The sequence below is a fragment of the Carcharhinus amblyrhynchos genome, chromosome 25 (genome assembly GCF_965287045.1).
Source record: "Carcharhinus amblyrhynchos chromosome 25, sCarAmb.v2.hapA, whole genome shotgun sequence".
Classification (NCBI taxonomy): Eukaryota; Metazoa; Chordata; class Chondrichthyes; order Carcharhiniformes; family Carcharhinidae; genus Carcharhinus; species Carcharhinus amblyrhynchos.
This window is the reverse complement of record NC_137348.1, coordinates 43942878-43967013: the sequence shown is the minus strand read 5'-3', so window position 1 is coordinate 43967013 and position 24136 is coordinate 43942878. Positions and strand designations below refer to the sequence as shown.

The window sequence follows — 24136 nt, the reverse complement described above, 5'->3', positions numbered from 1 at the left end:
CGTAAGTGCGGCGCCCAAAACTGCACACAGTACTCCAATGCCCTATACAGCTGCAGCAAGACCTCCCTACTTTTATATTCAATCCCCCTCGCTATGAAGGCCAGCATCCCATTCGCCTTCCTGACCACCTGCTGCACCTGCAGGCTGGGTTTTTGCAACTCACGCACAAGGACCCCGAGGTCCCTCTGCACCGTCGCCTGCTGCAGTTTTTCGCCACGTAAGTAATAGTCCTTCCTACCATTATTCCTACCAAAGTGGACCAGCTCGCACTTGCCAACATTAAATTCCATTTGCCAGCTCCTGGCCCATTCGCCCAGCCTATCTAGATCCTTCTGCAGACCCTCCACACCCTCCGCGCAATTTACCGTTCCACCAATCTTGGTGTCATCAGTGGAGCATTATAAAACAAAATTTAAAATCCAGCCACGTGCAGATATTATGGATTTTACCAAAAGTTTGGTTAAAACAAGAGATTTTGAGGAAACTCTTAATAGGAGGGAAATGATATGGCAAGGGTTAGGGGAGGAGAGTGGTTTCTTAGCAGCTGAAAACAATAGTTGTCAGTGATGGAGCTGATTAAAATCAGGTTTCCACAAGAGGCCAGAACTCGAGAAGTGCAGCTATCCTGGCGGGTTGTGTGGATGAAGGAGATTACTAAGATACAAAGAAGCTGGAACTCAGAGGGATTTGAAATCCAGGATGGGAATTTTAGATTTTGGACATTAACTGGAAGTCAGTATAAGTTAGCAAGCCCAGGGTATGAGTTAGGACATGGAGAAAAGTATTTCCAATTTTATGGAGGGTTGAACATGGGAGGTCAGGAGAGCATTAGAATAGTCAACACTATAATTAAGAAACCCACCAGTTGGTCCGTCACAATCTGAGTGCTCGTTCGTGTACCCCATCCATGCCAGTCACTTTCCATAGGTTGATCTTCGACTGACTATTTACAAGATGAGAAGGAGGAATGCTCTGACGTCTGTACTGGGGACGAAATAGAAATGGTTGAGACGTTCAGGTGTTTAGGTGTCCAGATCACCAAAAACCTGTCCTGGTCCCTCCATGCCAACACTATAATTAAGAAACCCACCAAAGTCTCTATTTTCTGTGAAGACTAAGGAAATTTGGTATGTCCACTACGACTCTCACCAACTTTTACAGATGCACCATAGGAAGCATTCTTTCTGGTTGTCTCACAGCTTGATGTAGTTCCTGCTCTGTCCAAGACCACAATAAACTTCAAAGGGTCGTGAACAAAACCCAATCCAACACTCAAACCAGCCTCCCATCCATTGACTGGCTGTACTTCCTGTTGTCTCGGAAAGGCAACCAGCATAATTAAGGACCCTATGTACCCCTAACATACTCTCTTCCACCCACTTGCATTGGGAAAAAGATATAAAAGTCTGAGGACATGTACCAGCCAACTCAAGAACAGCTTCTTCCCTGCTGCTGTCAGACTTTTGAATGGACTTACCTTGCATTAAGTTGAACTTTTTCTACACCTTAGCTATGAGTGTAACACTACATTCTGCACTCTCTCATTTCCTTTTCTATGTATGGTATGCTTTGTCTGTAAAGTGTGCAAAAAAAATACTTTTCACTGTATGCTAATACATGTAACAAATAAATCAATTATAATCCCTCAATCAGCATTATATCAGATAATTTGATTATTATTACATTGCTGTTTGTGCGATCTTGCTATGTGTAAACTAGCTGCTGCATTTCCTACATTGCAACAATGAGTAAAATTCAGAAATGTATTTCACTATCTGTGAGATAGAACTGAAGTTTCTCTTTTGAGCTAACTCCATGATAGCTCCCACTGCCATTCCTTCTAGACTATCGAAGGCCACAAGACCTTGAGTGCTGAAATGGACCCTCTAGTATCAGCCAGCATCTCTATGAACTAATGAGAGGTTAGCATTTGAGCTGTGTACATTAGAGTTCCCTGTTCCTTTGTCTTCTTTGTTATCTCCTGCACATTTATACCAGGTACCGAGAACTGGTGCAGCAGAATGGTCTGTGCCAGATGGAGAGTTTTGCCAGAAGCTTCACACACTAGTACCTCCTGTCCTCTGCTTCCAAATCTACAGCTTAGCATCTAGAAGCTCAGAAAAGCCAGCAGATGCTGATGGGAGCTGCCAGTGCACGGGTGAGGCTGTGGGAATGCTGATTTGCCTGCCTTTACTCAGTACATTTTTACCCAGGCTCTCTCTACTCCTGGCAACTGCTTGTCTCCAGCTACCTCCTGCTGTCAGTTTCTAATATACAAAGGAAATATTTCCATTCATCTCCTAGGCTGACCGGCAGCCTTACTGAATTGGGGTCATAGTCTGCTGTTTGCCTTTGGATGTGGTGATCTGATAGACTGGCAATGGAGCAGATATAATGTTCCTTCTGCATATTTTATAGCTCCATTGTAAACTCTTTGAATTCCCAGAAGTACTTTTGTCACAGTTTGTTTTTGAAAGCTGTTAAATATTGGATTAATCTCATTATTAATTATATTCCCATCCCCATAGCATTTGTACTGAGACCATTGCTGTTTTAACTCTTGGATGAATGTCCTGCTGACTATTTATGGGCAGTAAATGCCTATGTTAGAATAGAAGCTAATGATAGCATTCTAACCGGGTGTGAGTTGCTGGAGAGGAATCTAAGGCTTTTGATGCAGACTGTTTGAAGAATCCCTATTTATTATACATTTGTGGTGCTTTTATTTTTGCTGACTCCTGTTTCCTTCTCTCTTTAACTGGCTGTTTACAAGATGAGAATGAGGAATGTTATTTGGCCCATCTTGGCTCATCTTAAGTCACCCCCAATGCAACATCCAATTATTTATGAAACAAAGCTAGTATTTCTGCCGTGGTGTCAGGAACTCGGTACAACACTTTGTGTACAACACTTTGAGCTACACTTTACTATCGATAGAAACATAGGAATTTAGAGAACAAGAACCACTGAGTTCCCCTCCTACCGTCCTCATAGTCACATGATGAAACAATACTGGGGTTATTGATTAAGAAGCATCATCCCGATTTGTGCACAATAGAGCTCGATGTGAGGTGAGAGAAGCCCAGAGATGGAGAGTTTTTAAGACCATTGTCCTGAAGTCATAGTTACCAGGTACAATCTCAAATTACACCATCTTACAGCAGAACATCAGGCCATTTGTCCCTGTGTGCTTGTGCTGACACTTTAAAAGAGTGTTCACTTCAGTCACGCATCACACTTTTGATTTATTATTGTCACATGTATTAGTATACAGTGGAAAATATTGTTTCTTGCATGCTATATAGACAAAGCATACCGTTCGTAGGGAAGGAATGGAGAAAGTGCAGTATATAGTATTACAGTCATAACTGAGGTTTAGAGAAAGATCAACTTAATACAAGGTAGGTCCATTCAAAAGTCTGGTAGCAGCAGGGAAGAAGCTGTTCTTGAGTTGGTTGGTACGTGTCCTCAGATTTTGTATGTTCTTCCCGATGGAAGAAGCCGGAAGAGAGAATGTCCGGGGTGCCTGGGGTACTTGATTATGCTGGCTGCTTTTCTGTTCAGTGCCATTCCCAACATCACCACCACAGTTTGGGGGTCTGTGTACAACCCCCACTAAAGTTTTTTGCCTCTTAGTGTTTCTTAGCTCTATCCATACAGATTCCACATCATCAAAGCTAATATCTTTCCTCACTGGTGATTAGTTTCCTCTTTAACCATCCATGCAAATCCACCGCTTTTTCCTTTTTGTCTGTCCTTCCTGAATTCTGAATACTATGGATGTTCATTTCCTATCTCTGGTCACCCTGCAGCATGTCTCCAAAATTCCCACTACATCATACCTCTTTACATCTATTAGTGCGATTAATTTATCTACTTTATTGCGAATGCTTTGTGAGTTAAGGCACAAAGGCTTCAGGCTTGTCTTTTTAACATTACTGGTCGTGTTCTCACTATTCTTCACTGTGACACTGTGTGACTCTTGCCCATGAATTTGCTGCATATGACTTTTCTTATTCGCCTTGCTGCCTTTAGTTCTTGTCCTTGATTTCCCTTCCTTTATCTCCTTCCATAGAATCCCATCCCTCTGCCATTTTAGTTCAAACCCTCCCTAAACCACTCTAGCGAATACTGCACCTAGAACATCAGCCCAGGTGTAAGCTGTCCAGTTTGTACTGGTCCCACCTCCCCCAGAACTAGTCCCAATGTCCTAGGCACCTGAAACCCTCCACCTCAGACCATCTGTTCAGTCATGTATTTATCCTATAAATCCTGCTGTTCCTACTCTGACTGACGCATGGCACTGGTAATTATCCTGAGATCACTATCTTTGAGATCCTCTACATTTCAATATCCAAACTCCCTATATTCTTCTTTTAGGACCTTATCTCTTTTTAAAATCTGTTATCTGTACTGAAATGTATCACAGCCACTGGCCGTCCCCCCTCCAGAATGTCCTGTAGCTCCTCTGAGACATCCTTGACTCCAGCACCAGTGAGACAAAATGCCATTCTGGAGCCTTGTTTGCAGCCCTAGAAGCACCTATCCATTCCCCTTATAATTGAGTTCCCTGTAACTGTTGTGTTTCCACACTTTTTACTGGTCTCCCATTGAGCAGAGCCAATCATGCTGCAGCGAATTAGGCTATTGCTGTTTTCCCCTCGGAAACAATCCCCCTCAACAGTATCCTAAGTGATATATCTGTTTTTCAGGGAATGGCCACAGGAGATTCCTGCACTGCCTGCCTCATCATCTTGTTCTGCCTGGTAATCACCTATTCCCTCCCTTCCTGTGGAGTCTGAGCCTGCGATGTGACCACCTCTCTATCGTTGCTATCCACAATACTCTCGCTCTCTCGCAGATACTCCAGTGTCCCCAGCCTCTGCTCCAGCTTCAAAACCCGGGCTTCCAGGATCTACAGCTGGAGACTCTTCCTGCTCACATGCTGGCCAGGGCACTGGAAATGTTCCCGGCTTCTGACATGGAGCACAAAGAACGCACTACTGCTTTGAGCTCTCATCCCCTGACTTAACCCTTCAAGTTATATCTTTGGAAGATGCTTAAAATCAACTGCTATCAATTACTCTAGGGCCCTTCTTCCCTGGTCCTCATTACTATAGAATAACACCCTTACAAACTATAAACCACTAAAAGACCTACAAGCTATAAATGATAAAAATAGTAAATACCTACCTGACCTCACTCACTACATACCAATCAGCTCTCTCCCTTGTAGTCTCTAATACTCCAGTAGGGCAAGACCACTGCTTAAACTTATTGAAAAGTATAGAGGATGCTGCGCAGAATTATGCTGTTAGTGGTGTTAGGCTATAAGGTAAAGGATACAAGCAAAGGAAATGAGAGGATACAACTGGTGTCTACGAGGTTTTAGTTCTACTGAAAACTGGAGTATGATTAAACTCCCTGAAACTCAGTTTCCAGTAACAGATTCTTTATTATTGACTAAATTCCACTGCTTCTTACTCCGAGGTGTTACTGATATCCTTCTAGGACCCGGTGCCAGGAGCTGGACTCAATAACTCGCTGAAGGAAAATATTTGGTGCTGACAGGTTATTTGACCATGGGGAGGGGGCAGCATTACTGAGCTGAGCCTGTTTTGCAGTGTGTCCACGCACCTGTATGCAAGGAGCGGGCATTACTGGATAGTGAACAACAGAGGCTCATCTCATCTCTCTCTAGCTCAGAGATACTGAGGTTACAATTCAGAGCGGCAGTCTTACTATAGTTAACTCACTGCTTTGTGTGTTAGAACTACACTTACCAAGGGAGCTGCCTAGGTTGCCCACAGTGATTCAAACAATATTGTTGACTCAAAACTTTAACCAGACCTTGAGGTATTTGGATAACAATTACTGCAGTTCAAAATTATTTCACTGTGAAGTTCTTTGGGGTATAATGAATACATGAAAGGGTGATATAATAGAACCCCTTTATTTCTAATCATTTTCTTACCATTTCCCAAGTTGTCATACATTTGCGTATATCCTGTACTTTTTCTAATTACAGGGTGGCATGGAGGCACTGCTGCCTCACAGTGCCAAGGACTCAGGTTCAATTTGGACCTTGGCTTACTGTATCTGTGGAGTCTGCGCATACTGTCCGTGTCTGCGTGGGTTCCCTCCAGGTGCTCCGGATTCCTCCCATAGTCCGAATGGCGTGCTGGTTAGGTGCATTGGCCATGCTAAACTTTCCCTCAGTGTACCCGACCGGCCGCCAGAGTGTGGCGACTAGGGGATTTTCACAGCAGCTTCTTTGCAGTGTTAATGTAAGCCCCCTTGTGACACTAATAAATAAACTTTAATGGCCTGTGTGACCTGACCTTAGAATTGGACTTTTCACTGAGGAGCCCACTAGCCAATCTGCTGAGTGTTTCATTCCTTTATTAATGTTGCCTTTTCTTTGATCTCTAGGTTACCCAGATCATCCTACATTCGTTATGCAGAATCATCAATGAAGAATGGCTTTGGCCTGAAGTATTTACACAAGTTTTTCAATATTCCATTCCTTCAGCTGCAGGTAAATGGCTCGGATTAGTTTTGAATTCTTGATTACAGCTCCAGTGTGGATACTGATTGGTAGATATCACATTACCCTTATTGTGTACCTTCTAATTACTATAGCACATCTTCAAATGAGCTAAAGTCCTCAGTACTTTGACTTTACAGTTTACAGATTGAGTAAATGTTCTCCATTATGGGTGGGCAGCTGAAACACGTCAAGAGGTCGCTAGCTGGGTGAATGTACAGGTGGTAATGTTTGTGTGTCATTTACACGATGGTGCTCCCCTTTCGATACTAAGCTGAAGAGTGAGGGACAGCACATTGGGTGAGATCCTGGCTTATGGAACTATAACCAGCATCAATCAGTGACTATGAGAGAGGAGAGGCAGGGATTGGGAGCAAGGAGGAAATTTCAAATAAAGTATATAGAAACATTCCACCAGAAATATCATGTACAGTTTTAGGGAAGTGGGTTCAATCTCTGATTTTTTGACCCTGTTAATGCAGTTAACAGTAAGGTGACAGTACTCACAACTGACTTCAGATCTAGCTATGTTTGTAATATGAATTTCCCCTTTCCTGATATTGTATGGAAATGGTGTCCAGGGGATCTCCGGATGTCCAGCAGCAGTGATGTTATCAGATAGAATAAGCAGCCAATCGTATTGAAGTAATCTCACAGACAGCAAAGTGGGAAGCAAAATGCACTGATTATCCTTTATTTTTAATTCTTTTTTATTGTGTGAAATAGATGATTGGGACATCTTCATGGGATTAAGATAGAAGTTGAACAATCATAAATATTTTTTTTAAAAGTAAGAATGTATGAATTTTTTTATCATTATGAAGAATTGTATATAGTGTACAGCATCGGTTGAAGGTCCTGTGCAGTGAAGAGGTCTTGTTCAAAGCTGTGCATGAAGATGTTGGCATATTGAGGTGCGAATTTGGTCCCCATGGCTGTTCCGTGTGTCTGGATGAAGAACTACTTGTAGAAGGTGAAGACATTGAAGCCCAGGATGAAGCGGATGAGTTGTAAAATTGCATCTGGAGACTGGAAGTTGTCGGTGTTGAGTACTGAGGCAGTTTCAGCAATGCCATCGTCATGGGGGATGCTGGTGTAGAGCGCCGAGACATCCATTGTGATGAGGAGTGTTCCTGGTTCACCCGCCAGTGGAAACAACTTCCTTGTTTCTATCTTGTCTTTTTCCTTCATAATCTTATATGTTTCTATACAATCTCCTCTCATTCTTCTGAATTCCAATGAGTATGGCTCCAGTCTACTCACTCTCTCCTTGTAAGCCAACCCTCTCAACTCCAGAATCAACCTAGTGAATCTCCTCTGCACCCCCTCCAGTGCCAGAATATCCTTTCTCAAGTAAGACCAAAACTGTACACAGTACTCCAGGTGTGGCCTCACCAGCACCTTACGCAGCTGCAACATAACCTCACTGTTTTTAAACTCCATCCCTCTAGCAAAGAAGGACAAAATTCCATTTACCTTCTTAATTACCTGCTGCACCCACAAACAACTGCTTGTGATTCTCCCTATGTCTGGCCCAGTTTCCTCCCACAATCGGAAAGACATGCCGGTTAGATGAATTGACCATGCTAAATTCTTCCTCAGTGTCCCCAAACGGATGCAGAGTGTGTAACTTCATTGCAGTATGAATGTAAGCCTACTTGTGACGAATAAATAAACAACTTTTTTTGAAGAGCAACAGCGGAGGAGCTGACTCTGACCCATATCCTTTGTAACTGGGTAACTATTTCACAGGTAATACTGCTCTGATTGTACCGTGAATAGCCTGATAGACCAGTTCACTTGGTACAGCTCTGAATTCTGAAACAACTCTCATGAGATGCACCCTTGCTACTAGCACTCTGCTTATTTGCCTGTCAGTGCAAATTACTAACTGGGTCACATTGGACTATCAAACCCTAGGAACTCGTGCTTCTCTGAAGCAGTGAGATTGCTTCAAATGTTGGCTTTCTGTAAAACACTTTACTGTCCCACGTTGCTGGAGGGAACTCGGCTAAAAGCTGCTCACTCAATAGCACCGATTGTGCTGTTGTGTTGTCACATGAACAATGTGATACCACCCTAAAGGCAGCTTCCAAGGCACGGGGTGCACAAAACGTACCATGCTGCTGCCCCCTCCCCTCAGATAAAGTCCAGGGATGAAAGGCTTGCAGACCCCTTTGCTGCCTGGATATCAACTCAGGGTCTCATCCTGTCACGGTTAGTGCTCAGGCAGCAATGGCTGGAATTGATGTGTGGGGAGACCACCTAACAACACTGGTGAAATGTGCCAGCTACGGACTGAGTGGGCTCCCTGCTTCAGAGGCACGGAGCATTGCTCAGCTTCAGAGATGTCTGGTGACATCCAAGACCGATCCCACACTGTCCCACAGTGACCAGTACCTGTCCCACACTGCCCAGGCACCTGTCCCACACTGCCCAGGCACCTGTCTCGCACTGCCCAAGTACCTGTCCCATGCTGACCAGCGCCTGCGTCCCACTGACCAATACCTATCCCGCACTGTCATCCACTGATCTTTGTGTTGAATACTTTCTCCAAGGTGGATTTTCAGATTTTCTAGTAGCAGCACCATGATATATGAAAATGAGTATCAGTTCATGCGTTTCTACAATAACAGCTGCCAGCAGTGTAAGGGTTAAAGTGTCACAGATTTGATCACTGGGAGTTTTTAGGCTGCGGTAGTCAATCAACAGAGTGACTCCGCTTTAATATTGGATGAAAGCAGCATCATGTGTCATTGACACTACTCATGTATAATGTTCTGGAGTTCTGGTAAACACTGCCATAGATCACTGTGCCTTGGGACTATGCCCATTCTAATCCAGTGCTAATAATAGTCTTTGCATTGTTTCCCTCTGTCAGCAAGCACAGAAATACAACCTCATTATTCAGCCTGCTAAAAGAAGAATCCTTCTTAATACCAAGGGCCATGTTCTCATTTCACTATTTGCCTTTCACGACTGACTAAAGTAGAATGAAGGAGCGCCTATGTTGCTCTTTATAAAAATTGATGTAAAACTTTCAGACTTTTCTTCAGAATCAGTAATTAATGATATTTTATCCTGATAATTAATCTCAGTTCTCCTTGATTTATACACTGATGAATTGGTGCGCAGATGTCAGTGAGATCATTTCACACTTCAGGCGGGTTTTTCCGGCTGCGCTCGCCCCAACACCAGAATCCTACCCAAGGTCAACAAACTTTCCCATGTTCTGCCCCCCGTCTGCTCCCATTCCCTTGAAGGACAGAACGGGAAACTTTGCCCCATTGTGTCAGTAAGATCATCCTGTACATTGTGTCAGTGATTAGCACTGTTCTGTTGCCTCAAAGCACCAGGGACCCGGGTTCAGTTCTATCCAGAGTCTGTGTGGAGTTTGCACATTCTTCTCATGTCTGCATGGATTTTCTCCGGGTGCTCTGCTTTCCTCCTTCAGTCCAAAGATGTGTATGTTAGGTGGATTGGCCTGTTAAATTCCCCTTAGTGTCCAAAGATGTTTAGTTTGGGTCTATTTGCCATGGTAAATGTATGGGGTTAAGGGAATAGGGCAGGGGGGTGGGCCTGGGTGGTGGTTCTTTTGAGAGCAGACTCGATGGGCTGAATGGCCTTCTTCTGCACTGTAGGGATTCTATACAAAGGATATCTGGCAGAAAAACAAATGTAGTTTTTGTTTAACCATTATATTAGGTAATGGATGGTGGCCTGTTGAAAACTGATGATCATGTTACAGTCAGTGAATATAAGGAAGTGGTGAACGTGCTGAATGTCAGTATTTGCAGCAGAAAAAGATGTCAGCGTCCCAGACATTCCCAACTAAACTAATATTGGATTGGGGTAGGGTCACAATAAAATTAACTTCAGCAAGATAACAGTAAGGAAGAAAATAACAGCTGTACAGAGTGCTATATCTTCACAACCCAAGCCTTGGTTTGAAGGGAATAAGTGAGGGCATTCTGATGTCTTAACTATTATCTATCAGCGTTCTTTCCACTCTGGAACTGTTCTTTTTCAATCAAGTATTCTGGAGCTGATCTTTTAGAAAATTACCCATGTCCACCTACTATTTGAGAAAGGTGAGAGATGGAAACCAGGGAATTATAGATCAGTTAGCCTAACACCTGGTGTTAGGAAATTCCTAGATTCTATCTTTATGGATAGGGTGACTGAAGCTCTTGCATGTTCAGCTAATCAGAGAGTCAGTAGGGATTGGTCACAGGGAGGTCATTCTTTTAAACTAGGTTTTTTTTGAAGAAGTGACAAAAGTAGTGAACAAGAGAATATCTATGATGTCAATTCATTGAACTTACAGAAAGCATTTGATAAATGTGCTCATTAAAAATTGTTAACTCAAGTTGCTGACCCTGGAATTCTCAGCACTTTATTGACCTGGATTGGAAATTGAGTTGAGTGGCAGGACACTGAGAGTCGAGATAGTGGGTAGGTACTCCAATTGGTAAGTTATGAATGGTGGTGTTCCACAAGGATCTGTGTTGTGTTCTCAATTATTTAGAATTTTTATTAATGACGTAGGTAATGGGACAGAAAATAGTTAGATTTGCAGGTGATACAATGATGCGTAGCATTGTATGAAGTATAGATAGAGATATAAAATTACAAAGAGATGACGAGAGAACCAACAAGAGGGATAAGCATACTTGACCTCACCTTCACCAACCCTGCCTGCCACAGATGCATCTATCCATGACAGTATCAGTAGGAGTGACCACCACAGTTTTTGTGGAGAGGAAGTTCTATCTTCACATTGAGAATTCTGTCCATTGTGTTATGTGGCACTACCACCATGTTAAATAGGATAGATTCAAATAGACCCAGCAACTCAAAACTGAGTAACCGTAAGATACTGTGTGCTATCAGCAGCAGCAGAATTGTACTTAACCGCAATATGTAACTACATGGCTCAGCATATCTCCCACTCTACCATTATCATCAAGCCAGGGGTTTAATCCTGGTTTAGTGAAGAGTGCAAGAGAGAATGCCAGGAGCAACACATGGCACACCAAAAAAAGGGCTACTTCCTTCATAAGGTTATAAGTAGAGGTTTCGCTGATGATTCCACAATGTTCACCACTTGCAAATCCTCAGATCCTGGACATTATCAAGGCTTGGGCTGACAAGTGGTAAGTAACATTTGTACCACAAAAGTTTCCAAGAGAAAATCTAACTATGACATTTAGCAGCATTGCAATTCCTAAATCCATGATTTCATTGAATGGTGAAACAGATTTGAGGGATTAAGTGGCTTCCTGCTGTCCCCATGATTACTTGTAACATAATCTTGTTACAAGTAATCGGTGATTTGTATAAAGAAAGACTGCATTTATAAGGCAAATTTTAGGATATCCCAAAGCACTTCACAGCCAGTGAGCTGTTTTTAAAGTGTCGTTGATTTGATTTAATTTATTATTGTCAAATGTATTAACATACAGTGAAAAGTATTGTTTCTTACGCGCTACACAGACAAAACATATATGTTCATAGAGAAGGAAACGAGAGAGTGCAGAATGTAATATTACAGTCATAGCTAGGGTGTAGAGAAAGGTCAACTTAATGCAAGATAAGCCCATTCAAAAGCCTGTCAGCAGCAGGGAAGAAGCTGTTCTTGTGTCGATTGGTACGTGACCTCAGACTTTTGTATCTTTTTCCCGAAGGAAGAAGGTGGAAGAGAGAATGCCTAGGGTGCGTGGGGACCTTAATTATGCTGGCTGCTTTGCCGAGGCAGTGGGAAGTGTAGACAGAGTCAGTGGATGAGAGGTTTGCATGATGGATTGGGCTACATTCATGACCTTTTGTAGTTCCTTGCGGTCTTGGACAGAGCAGGAGCCATACCAAGCTGTGATACAACCAGAAAGAATTCTTTCTATAGTGCAAAAGTTGGTGAGAATCGTAGCTGACATGCCAAATTTCCTTTGTCATCTGAGAAAGTAGAGGCGTTGGTGGGCTTTCTTAACTATAGTGTCAGCTTGGGGGGACCAGGACAGGTTGTTGATGATCTGGACACCTAAAAACTTGAAACTCTTGACCCTTTATACTTCGTCCCCATTGATGTAAACATGTTGGTGTGATTAGGTAGGAATTGTGGCAGATACTTTGTGTGACTTCCCATAAACAGCAATGTGATAATGACCAGTCATCTGTTTTTGTGAAACTGATTGAGGGATAGCTATTTGTCAGTTAACAAGGGGAAACACCACACTCTTCCTTGGATAGTGTCATGTGATCAGTTACCTTCTGTTGAAAGGGCAGAGAGGCATTCAGTTTAACATCTCTCCTAAAAGACCGTGGGACTTGTAGGACTTGAAGCTCTAAGCTTTTGATTTGGAGGCAGGTTTGCTACTGAAGCAATGAGTGTTATATTTCCCACCACCACCACCACACACACACACACACACACACACACACACCTCCCCCCCCCCTTGCCGGTAGTGGTTTAATTCTGTTTGTTCGTGGACATTAGGGTACTGATGTTTCATGTTACTTTCATTAAGATGTTGGGAGCTTTTTGGTTGCTTGCTATAGGATTACCATTGTGAATCTGATTTATAGCTTGATGCAAAATCAAAACAGTGAAGAAAACAGCCACTAAGAAAAGGTTGTTGAACTGGATTGTAGATGTAGAGCCATGAGGAGAGGTGAGAACTTGATCAACATCACAAGGGTTCCTCTGGAGACTGTGTAGAACAGTCACTTAGATCAACACTCAAACTATTCCAGACACCCCAGGAGGATGGTGTTTACTGTAAATTGACCTGAAAGCTTGGGTTCTCTGTGCTCTGTATTTATACAGGATATACTTCTCATTGGTTTTGAGAAGACTGAGTAAATGTGAGCAATAGACTAGCCCATTCATTACAGTCTAACATTTACAGGCAGCTTCCCTGTGTCTGAGCCTGGATGTCTTACTAATACTGTAGTTCTACAAAGTTTTTAAAGTCATTTTATAATACTGTAGCTCAGAGATATTTGCATTGTTGTTTAATACTGCCTCTCACTGTGATTGCTTGATTCCCACATTCACCATTTTGGGCCACACGATGGAACAGTGGTTAGCAATGCTATCTCTCAGCACCAGGACCTGGGTTTGATTCCAGCCTCAGGTGACTGTGTGTATAGAGTCTGCACGTCCTCCAGAGTTTGCTCCTGATGCTCTGTTTTCCTCCCACAGCCCAAAGATGTGCAGGCTAGGTAGATTGGTCATGCTAAATTGGTCAGAACATTGAATACAAGAATTGGGACGTCTTGTTGAAGTTGTACAAGAAATTAATATGGTCACACTTGGAATACTGTGTACAATTCTGGTTACCCTATGATAGAAAGGATATTATTGAAGTAGGAAGAGTGCAAAAAAGATTTACTAAGATGCTACTGGGACTTGATGGTCTGAGTTATGAGGAGAGCTGGATAAACTGGGACATTTTCCCCTGTGCCTCGAAGGCTTAGGGTGATCTTATAGTGGTCCATAAAATAATGAGGGGCATAGATCAGTTAAATAATCAATATCTTTTTCCAAAGGTAGGGGAGTCTAAAGCTAGTGGGCATATGTTTAAGGTGATTGGGGAGAGATACAGAAGGGTCCAGAAGGGCAATTTATTCCACTCAGAGGGTGGTGAGTGTCTGGCACAAGCTGCCAGAGGTAACATAGAGACATAAAAGATAAGAGTAGGAGGGTGCTCCACCAGCTAATCATCCAACTCAATAATCCTGCTTTTTCCCCATAACCTTTGATCACATTCTCCCCAAGTGCTATATCCAGCCACCTTTTGAATACAATCAATGTTTTGGCATCAACTACTTCCTGTGGTAATGAATTCCACAGGCTCACCACTCTTTGGGTGAAGAAATATCTCCTCACCTCCGTCCTAAATAGTCTATTTTGAATCCTCAGACTGTAACCCCTAGTTCTGGACTCCCCCCACCATTGGAAACATCTTTCCTGCATCTATCCTGTGTAGTCCTGTTAGAATTTTGTAAGTCTCTACGAGATTCCTCCCCCCCTCCCCAACATTCGTCTGAACTCCAGGAAAAAACAATCTGAACCCAGTCAATCTCTCCTCATACATCAGTCCCGCCATCCCCAGAATCAGCCTGGTAAACCTTCGCTGCACCCCCTCGAGAGCAAAAACGTCCTTCCTCAGAAAAGGAGACCAAAACTGCACACAGTACTCTAGGTGTGGCCTCACCAAGGCAATAATTGCAACAACACATCCCTGCTCCTGTACTCAAAACCTCTCGCAATGAAGGCCAACATACCATTTGCCTTCTTTATCGCCTGCTGCACCTGCATGCTTACCTTCAGTGACTGCTGCACAAGGACACCCAGGTCCCTCTGCACACTCCCCTTTCCCAATTTACAGCCACTCAGGTAATAATCTCTTGTTTTTCTTGTTTTTGCTTCCAAAGTGAATAACCTCACATTTATCCAAATTATACTGCATCTGCCATTGATCTGCCCACTCACTCAACCTGTCCAGATCATGCTGAAGGACCTCTGCATCCTCATCACCGTTCACCCTTCCACCCAACTTGGTATCATCTGCAAATTTTGAGAAGTTAGGTTTTGTCCCCTCATCCAAAGCATTACTATATATTATGGATAACTGGGGTCCCAGCACCAATCCATGTGGCACCCCATTAGTTACTGCCTGCCAATTTGAAAAGCCTGCTCCTACTCTTTGTTTCCTCTCGGCCAACCAGTTTTCTATCCATCTCAATACACTTCCTCCAATCCCATGCGCTTTAATCTTGCACAATAATCTGTTATGCAGGACTTTATCTAACGTTTTCTGAAAGCTCAAAAGTACCACGTCGACTGGCTTCCCCTTGTCAACTCTACTAGTTACATCTTCAAAGAATTCCAACAGATTTGTCAAGCATGATTTCCCCTTCATAAATCCATGCTGACTCTGTCTGATCCTGCCACTGATTTCTAATCGCTCCACTACAAAAGTCCTTGATAATGGATTTGAGAACTTTCCCCATGACCGATGTTAAGCTAACTGGTCTATAATTCCATTTTCTCTCTACCTCCCTTTTTGAATATTGGAGTGACATTCGCTACTCTCCAATCTGCAGGGACTGTTCCAAAGTTTATAGAATGCTGGAAGATGACCACCAATGCGTCACCTTTTTCTAGAGCCACTTCCTTAAGTACTCTGGGATGTAGATTATCAAGCCCTGGAGATTTACCCGCTTTCAATCCCACCAATTTTCCAGCACCATTTCTCTACTAATATTGATGTCCCTTAGTTCTTCCTTCTCACTAAATCTTGCATTCGCCAACATTTCTGGTATCTGATTTGTGAAAACAGAACCAAAGTATGTATTCAGTTGCTCAGCCATTCATTGTCCCTTGTTATACATTCCTCCGTTTTTGTCTGTGGGGGACCTACATTTGTTTTCAACAACGTCTTTCTCTTCATGTATCTACAGGGACTCTTAGTGTCAGTCTTTATGTTCCCTGCAAGCTTACCTTTGTGCTGTATTTTTACATCCTTAATCAATCTCTTGGTTCTTTTTTGCTAAATTCTAAACTGCTCCTAATCCTTAGACCTATTATTTTTCTTGGCCAATCTGTATGCTTCTTCTTTAGATTGGATACTCTTTCTAATTTCTTTTGTAAGCCATGGATTGGCCCTCTTAATGTGGGTATGCCGGTGTTGGACTGGCGTAAACACAGTAAAATGTCTGACAACACCAGGTTTTAGTCCAACCTATTTATTTGATAATATACTCACAAGCTTTCGGAGTATATTATCAAATAAATAGGTTGGACTAAAACCTGGTGTTGTCAGACTTTTTACTGTGTTTGGCCCTCTTACCCAGTTTGATTTTGTGCCAGACAGGAGCAAACAGTTGCTGTAATTCCCCCATGCATTCCTTGAATGTTTACCATTGCCTTTCCCCGTCACCCCTTAGTAATAGTAGAGGCGGGTGCATTTTCATCTTTTAAAACGCATTTAGACAGTTACATGATTCAGGTGTGTATAGAGGGATGTGGGCCACATGCAGACAATTGGAACTAGCTTAGTGGTTTAAGAAAAAAGAGTGGTAAGGACAAGTTGGGCTGAAGGGCCTGTTTCCATGCTGTAAACTTTTATGACTCTGACTCTTAAATTGCCTAATGGTATCCCAAGATATGTAATTTAGGGGGATTAGCAGATTAAATATGTGGGATAAGGGGATAGGGTGTGTGAGGGGGGAGGGTGGTGGGTCTGGGTAAGACGTTCTGTCGGAGAGCCAGTGCAGACTTGATGGGCCAAATGATCTCCTTCTGCACTGTAGGGGCTCTATGATTCTATCATACGAATCTAGATTAAAAAAGCCCCTCTCGCTTACTTTCACAGGTAAAAAAATAAACAACCAATTATCCAGTCTAGTCTTTGTTGGAAACAACAAGATGGAGGGAGCTGAGGAGTTTGACTTGAAGCTTGTAAATAAAGATCAGGGACCACTAAATTAGTATTACAGAGATAGAATTGAGAAATTATTCCAGTGTAGAGAGGGAACTATCAAATAATGAGTTTTTTCTTCAGTTTGAGGGTGTGAGAGATCCACCCATAACAGTTAATTCTGGGAGTTAATAATTTAATTGAATTGTGATTGTCTGTGAGTGGATACTCTTGTTTTCCGGAATGTTCACTGGCTGTCTTCTTCCTACAGCGAGAGACATTACTGAGGCAGCTGGAAACCAATCAACTTGATATCGATGCCACTCTGGAGGAACTCTCTGTACAGCATGAAACTGAGGAACAGAACTATGACCTGTAGGTGTTTTATTAATATCAAACACTGGGCAAGGCACAACAGTAAAACTTGAAAAGCTCAGGTTGCTTTTCATCAACAGTTGTTGGGCTTATGACACTGTTAGCTGCATGTGTTTTGCGGTGTGCTATTTTATCATGTGATTTTTACCTCAACAATATTACAAGAATCTATTAGTTGAATCAGATTATTTGGGGAACGTGATACTGTGTTGTGAAAGAAAGAACTTTGGTTTGTAAATTATCCCTCACACCATAAGAACTACCTAGAATACTTCACAAACATTTGATTTTGAAAGTTATTCATCGTTATAATAAGAACATAAGAACTAGGAGCAGGAGAGGGCCATCTGATCTCTAGAGCCTGCTCCACCATTCAATAAGATCATCATAGCTGATCTTTTCATGGACTCAGCTCCACTTACTCGCCCACTCACCATAACTCTTAATTCTTTTACTATTCAAAAATGTATCTATCCTTGCCTTATAAACATTCAATGAGGGAGCCTCGACTGCTTCACTGGGCAGGGAATTCCACAGATTCACAATCCTTTGGGTGAAGAAGTTCCTCCTCAACTCAGTCCTAAATCTGCTGCCCCTTATTTTGAGGCTATGCCCCTGGTTCTAGTTTCACCTGCCAGTGGAAACAACTTCCCTGCTTCTATTTTATCTATTCCCTTCATAATCTTGTATGTTTCTATAAGATCTCCCCTCATTCTTCTGAATTCCAATGATTAAAGTCCCAGTCTACTCAGTCTCTCCCCATAAGCCAACCCTCTCAACTCTGGAATCAACCTAGTGAATCTCCTCTGCCCCCCCCTCCAGTGCCAGTATATCCTTTCTCAAGTAAGGAGACCAAAACTGTACACAGTACTCCAGGTGTGACCTCACCTGCACCTTATACAACTGCAACATAACCTCTCTCCATCCCTCTGGCAATGAATGACAAAATTCCATTGCCTTCTTAATTACCTGCTGCACCTGCAAACTAACTCCTTGAGATTCCTGCACAAGGACACCCAGGCCCCTCTGCACAGCAGCATGCTGCAATTTTTTACTATTTAAATAATAGTCCATTTTGCTGTTATTCCTACCAAAATGGATGAAGTCACATTTACCAACATTGTACTCCATCTGCTAGACCCTTGCCCACTTAGACTATTTATATTCCCTTTGCAGACTTTCAGTGTCATCTTTGTAAGAAGTCTCAAAACACCAGGTTAAAGTCCAACAGATTTATTTGATAGCACAAGCCACAAGCTTTCAGAGCACTGCTCCTTCATCAGGGGAGTGAGAGTCGTGTTCACAAACAGGACATATAAAGACACAAACTCAATCTACAAGATAATGATTGGAACGCGAGTCTTACAGGTAATCAAGTTTTAAAGGTACGGACAATGTGAGTGGAAAGAGGGTTAAGCACTGGTTAAAGAGATGTGTATTTTCTCCAGCCAGGACAATTAGTGAGACACCAGGCAAGTTACAGATAGTGTGGCATGAACTCAAGATCCCGGTTGAGGCCATCCTCATTAGGAACTCAGAACTTGGCTATCAGTTTCTGCTCAGTGATTCTGCGCTGTCGTGTGTCATAAAGGCCAGCTTGGAGAATGCTTACCTGAAGATCAGAGGCTGAATGTCCATGACCGCTGAAGTGTTCACCAACAGGAAGGGAACACTGCTGCCTGGTGATTGTCAAGTGGTGTTCATTCATCCACTGTTGTAACATCTGGATGGCCTCCCCAGTGTACCATGCCTTGGGGCATCCCTTTCCTGCGGCATATTAGGTAGACAATGTTGGCCGAGTTGCAAGATTATGTACCGTGTACCTGGTGGATGGTGTTCTCACGTGAGATGATGGCATCCATGTCGGTGATCCGGCATGCCTTGCAGGGGTTGCTGTGGCAGGGTTGTGTGGTGTCGTGGTCACTGTTCTCCTGGAGGCTGGGTAGTTTGCTGCGGACAGTGGTCTGTTTGAGGTTGTACGGTTGTTTGAAGGCAAGAAGTGGAGGTGTGGGGATGGCCTCAGCGAGATGTTGGTCTTCATCGATGACATGTTGAAGGCTCTGTAGAAGACATCCTATCTTCTCTGCTCTGGGGAAGTACTGGACGATGAAGGGTACTCTGTCCGCTGTGTTCCGTGTTTGTCTTCTGAGGAGGTTGTTGCAGTTTTTCGCTGTGGCACATCGGAACTGTCAATCGATGACTTGAGTGCCATATCCTGTTCTTATGAGGGCATCTTTCAGCGTCTGGAGGTGTCAGTTGCGATCCTCCTCATCTGAGCAGATCCTGTGTGTGTGGAGGGCTTGTCCGTAGGGGACGGCACCTTTAACGTGTTTAGGATGGAAGCTGGAGAAGTGGAGCATCGTGAGGTTATCTGTGGGCTTGCGGTACAGCGAAGTGCCAAGGTGACCGCCCTTGATGCCTTGATGGAGAGTGCAGCTGATTCCGGAGAGTAGTCCATGGTGAATCTGATGGTGGGATGGAACTTGTTGATGTCATCATATAGTTGTTTCAGTAATTGTTCACCATGAGTCCAAAGGAAGAAAATGTCATCGATGTATCTAGTGTATAGCATCAGTTGAAGGTCCTGTGCGGTGAGGAGATCTTGTTCGAGCCTGTGCATGAAGATGTTGGCATATTGATGTGTGAATTTGGTTCCAATGGCTGTTCCATGTGTCTGGATGAAGAACTGGTTGTTGAAGGTGACGACATTGTGGTCCAGGATGAAGCGGATGAGTTTTAAAATTGTGTCTCTGGAGATTGGCAGTTGTTGGCGTTGAGTACTGAGGCAGTTGCAGCAGTGCCATCATCATGGGGGATGCTGGTGTAGAGACAATACACATCTCTTTAACCTGTGTTTAACCCTCTCTCCACTCACATTGTCTGTACCTTTGAGACTTGATTACCTGTAAAGACTCATATTCCAACCATTACCTTGTAAATTTGAGTTTGTGTCTTACTTGTGCCTAGTTTGTGAACACGACTCTCGCTCCCCTGATGAAGGAGCAGTGTTCCGAAAGCTTGTGGCTTGTGCCTGTTGGACTTTAACCTGATGTTATGAGACTTCTTACTGTGGTGCTTACCCCAGTTCAACGCTGGCATCTCCACATCATGGCTACTCATCTTAGTGTCATCTGCAAATTTAGACACATTGCATTTGGTCCCCAACTCCAAATCATCTCTGTAAATTGTAAACAATTGCGGTCCCAACATTGATCCCTGAGGTACGCCACTAGCCACTGATCGCCAGCCACTCTGGATTACCCCACTCTTTGCTTTCTGTTAATTAACCAATCCTCTATCCATGCTAATACATTACCTGTAACACCATGCACCTTTACCTTATGCAGTAGTCTTTGGTACGGCACCTTGTCAAATGCCTTCAGGAAATCCAGATACACCACATCCACAGGTTCCCCACTGTGCACTGTGCACGTAATGTTCTCAAAGAATTTCACCAAATTAGTCAAACATGACCTTCCCTTCATGAATCCATGCTGCATCTTACCAATGGGACAATTTACATCCAGATATCTCGCTATTTCTTCTTTGATGATAGACGCAAGCATTTTTTTCTACCACAGAAGTTAAGTTAATCAGCATATAGTTACCTGCCTTTTGTCCATATTTTTTAAACAATGGCGTCACATTTGCTGTTTTTCAATCTGCAGGAACCAGCTCAGAGTGCAGCAAATTTTGGTAAATTATAACTAGTGCATTTCCTATTTCCCCCGCCATCTCTTCTGGTACTCTGAGATGGATTCCATCAAGGCTAGAAGACTTGTCTACCTTTAGCCCCGTTAACTTGCCCAACATTACCTCTTTTGTGATAATGATAGCTTCTAGGTTCTCACCTGCCATAGCCTTCCTGTCATCAATTTTTGGCGTGTTATTTGTGTCTTCCACTGTGAAGAGCGACACAAAATACCTGTTCAATACCTCAGCCATAATGCAGACAAAACATTGATACTGCACAGAACTAATGAGGTAACTGAATACTATGTTTTAGTGATGATATTTCAGAGATAACTTCACAAGTGGCCTAATAGAACTGCCATTCTCTTCAGATAGTTTGTTGGATCTTTTACTTCAACCTGGGGGGGGGGTGGTGTTGGGGAATAAACAGGAACTACATTTAATGTTTCACCTGAAAGATGGATCCTCCGATAATGCAACACTTGTACTGCATTGGCAAATCGACCTAGTGGGGATGCAACAGCAGCAAACTGGCTGAAAACATGAGTGTTGACACAGAACCAAGCAGACAGTATGATAGACAGTGACAATCTGTTCTTAAATTGTGAGACATTGGGATCTAATTTAATTAATAAAACCCAGGCTGCCTCCTGATCAAATCGATCGAATTTGAGTGGATGCTTTGAGCGTTCACAGGATGGTACTATCTGAAACTGCTGTCATTAAACCAAGTTTGCCATTTACCAGAGATGAGGATTTAGAATCTGATCCCAGAGTGTGTCACAGGATCAATCAGAATCTGATCCCAGAGTGTGTCCTACCCGTTTACATATATATATCAGGAATATTTGGAAGAACACTCCCTTCTCTTGAGTATAGGCCAGTTAAGCCAACTTACTGGGACTTCTCTTGGCCATTGGAAAGTCCATTGACTGTTGATATTAGCTGGTATTGAGGTGGCTCACTTAAAGCAATCTAATATTGTGTGTCAATGAAAATGTGTTAAAGATGATTTAAGAGATGGTCTTGATGTAGATCAAGGTTGCTTTGTTTCCAACTTCACAGCAACGTTTACCAGATCTCTTGCTAGACAGTGCAGTGACCGAGTTATCATTGTTGTCCAGTGACTCTCTCGTTCTCCCTGGAACCTCCCCACTCTGGCATTCAGCAGTACACGTGTGTAAATGTATCACCATGAATGATACAGTTCCAAGTGGAGGAATGGATTACAGAGATAAACCAATAGATTAGGACCGGAGCAAGATAAGGAAAATGGGAGGTGAACTGGTTTATGTGTACTGCTGTATGCACAGTTAGTGAGCAGTCCAAAAGTGAAGGTTATTAAAGAAGAGGGCAAGAAGAGCCAGCGAGCATAAATTGTAATCAGGAAATGTTTCTTGTCCTTAATACTCACATTATATTCCTTGTCTAAGGAAACATAATTTGCAGATGGTTGCTTGACGTGTGAGACATCGCCCTCTAACGCTGACAGTTTGACAGTGAATTGGAGGATGATCATCAGCTGAGAGCCACAAGTGTTCACGGCTCCGTTATCTGCTGTAAGAGAAGGTTTTTGTTGCTGATATTGAATCCATAGTGCCTCTAATTTATTTATTTGAAGCTATTGTAATGTTTGATGAGAGGTTGCGTGCGAGAGTAGATTTTCAATCAGCAGTCACCATTCAACACTGTAACACCAAGCTGCTTGGCAAGAACTGAACGCTGAGCGAATTAAGGGTCTGTAGCATACCCTTGCACACGGTGGGTGCGTTGGAACTTGTAGCTGCTGGAATGGCAATTCCTGCCCTGTGTTAGAAATTCTGTCACTTCTGCAGTTATGTGATTGACCAGGTGGGTGGAATCCTCACAGTTATATTCAAGGCTCAGATCAATGGCTGTTATCTGTAAAAGCACAAAATGTTTGTCAAGATTGACTTGCCGCTTACATTCTATATCAAGATAGAATTTTGTTCTTATTTTCTCTTTCTGAAGAAATACTTTCTTGTCAAAGCTTTTCATCTTGAACTCATTAGGATATTGACAAGAACGCAACAACTGTTGATTTTCTCCTGCATTAAATTCTCGTTAATGTCCTCAGGAATAAACATGAAAAATGTTGACAAAAAATGTATTTTTTCAGCAATGCTCAAGTTCTGTGCCATCAAATAAGTACTTCTCCTTTTCCTTGTTCTACTGGTTGGAGATCATAAGTATCTTTTTGAGCTACGGGTGAATTGGAACACCTGTGTGTGTGAAGGTTTGCGTTCAGAAATGTCATACGTGACTACTTCAGCATATCATGGGAGCTCACACCACTTAATAAGTGCCCCCAAGGCTAAAGATACTGACTGGCTAAAGCATACATCCCTAAAAGTATTTCTGTCAGGCTGTGAGGAAATAAAGAATCGATCTGTGCTAGAAATTGCCCTGGTAAACTTATGGAATGCTGAGGAAACCCCAGTGCAGTAGACAGAAGGACTTGGATTTATATTATTCAATTAACATTGAAAACATTCAAAGGACAAGAACAATCATTACATGGAATGAATGTAAGGCTACAAAGGTGACTAAAAGATGGCTTTGAAGAAAGGTTCTGAAAATGGAGAGTGAGTTGGAGAGATGGAGTTCAGCAAGGAATTTGAGACTCGGATAGAGACAGCTCAATACTTCAGCCATGAATAATGAATAGAGGGGGAGCTGTACAGGAGACCACAGACAGAGAGTCAAAGATGAGCAGAGATAATACTGAGGGACAGTGCAGGGTGACGCTGAGGCACGGTGCAGGGGAGACGCTGGGGGACGGTGCAGGGGAGACGCTGGGGGATGGTGCAGGGGAGACGCTGAGGGACGGTGCAGGGTGCCACTGAGGGACGGTGCAGGGATGATCCTGAGGGACGGTGCAGGGGAGACCCTGAGGGACGGTGCAGGGGTGATCCTGAGGAACGGTGCAGGGGTGATCCTGAGGGACGGTGCAGGGATGATCCTGAGGGACGGTGCAGGGGAGACCCTGAGGGACGGTGCAGGGGTGATCCTGAGGGACGGTGCAGGGGAGACCCTGAGGGACGGTGCAGGGGAGACCCTGAGGGACGGTGCAGGG

At 43.1% G+C, this 24136-nt stretch overlaps 1 protein-coding gene across 2 annotated transcripts in view; it reads left to right on the top strand.

The window, feature by feature from the left end:
- Window positions 1-24136, top strand: part of LOC145358288 (rab-like protein 6) — a 132598-nt gene that overhangs the window by 76964 nt on the left and 31498 nt on the right. For both annotated transcript variants that reach the window (XM_080212182.1, XM_080212183.1), the window contains 2 exons: window positions 6433-6538; window positions 17243-17346. In XM_080212182.1, the coding sequence (XP_080068308.1) occupies window positions 6433-6538; window positions 17243-17346 (210 nt within the window). The remainder of the gene's footprint in view (window positions 1-6432; window positions 6539-17242; window positions 17347-24136) is intronic.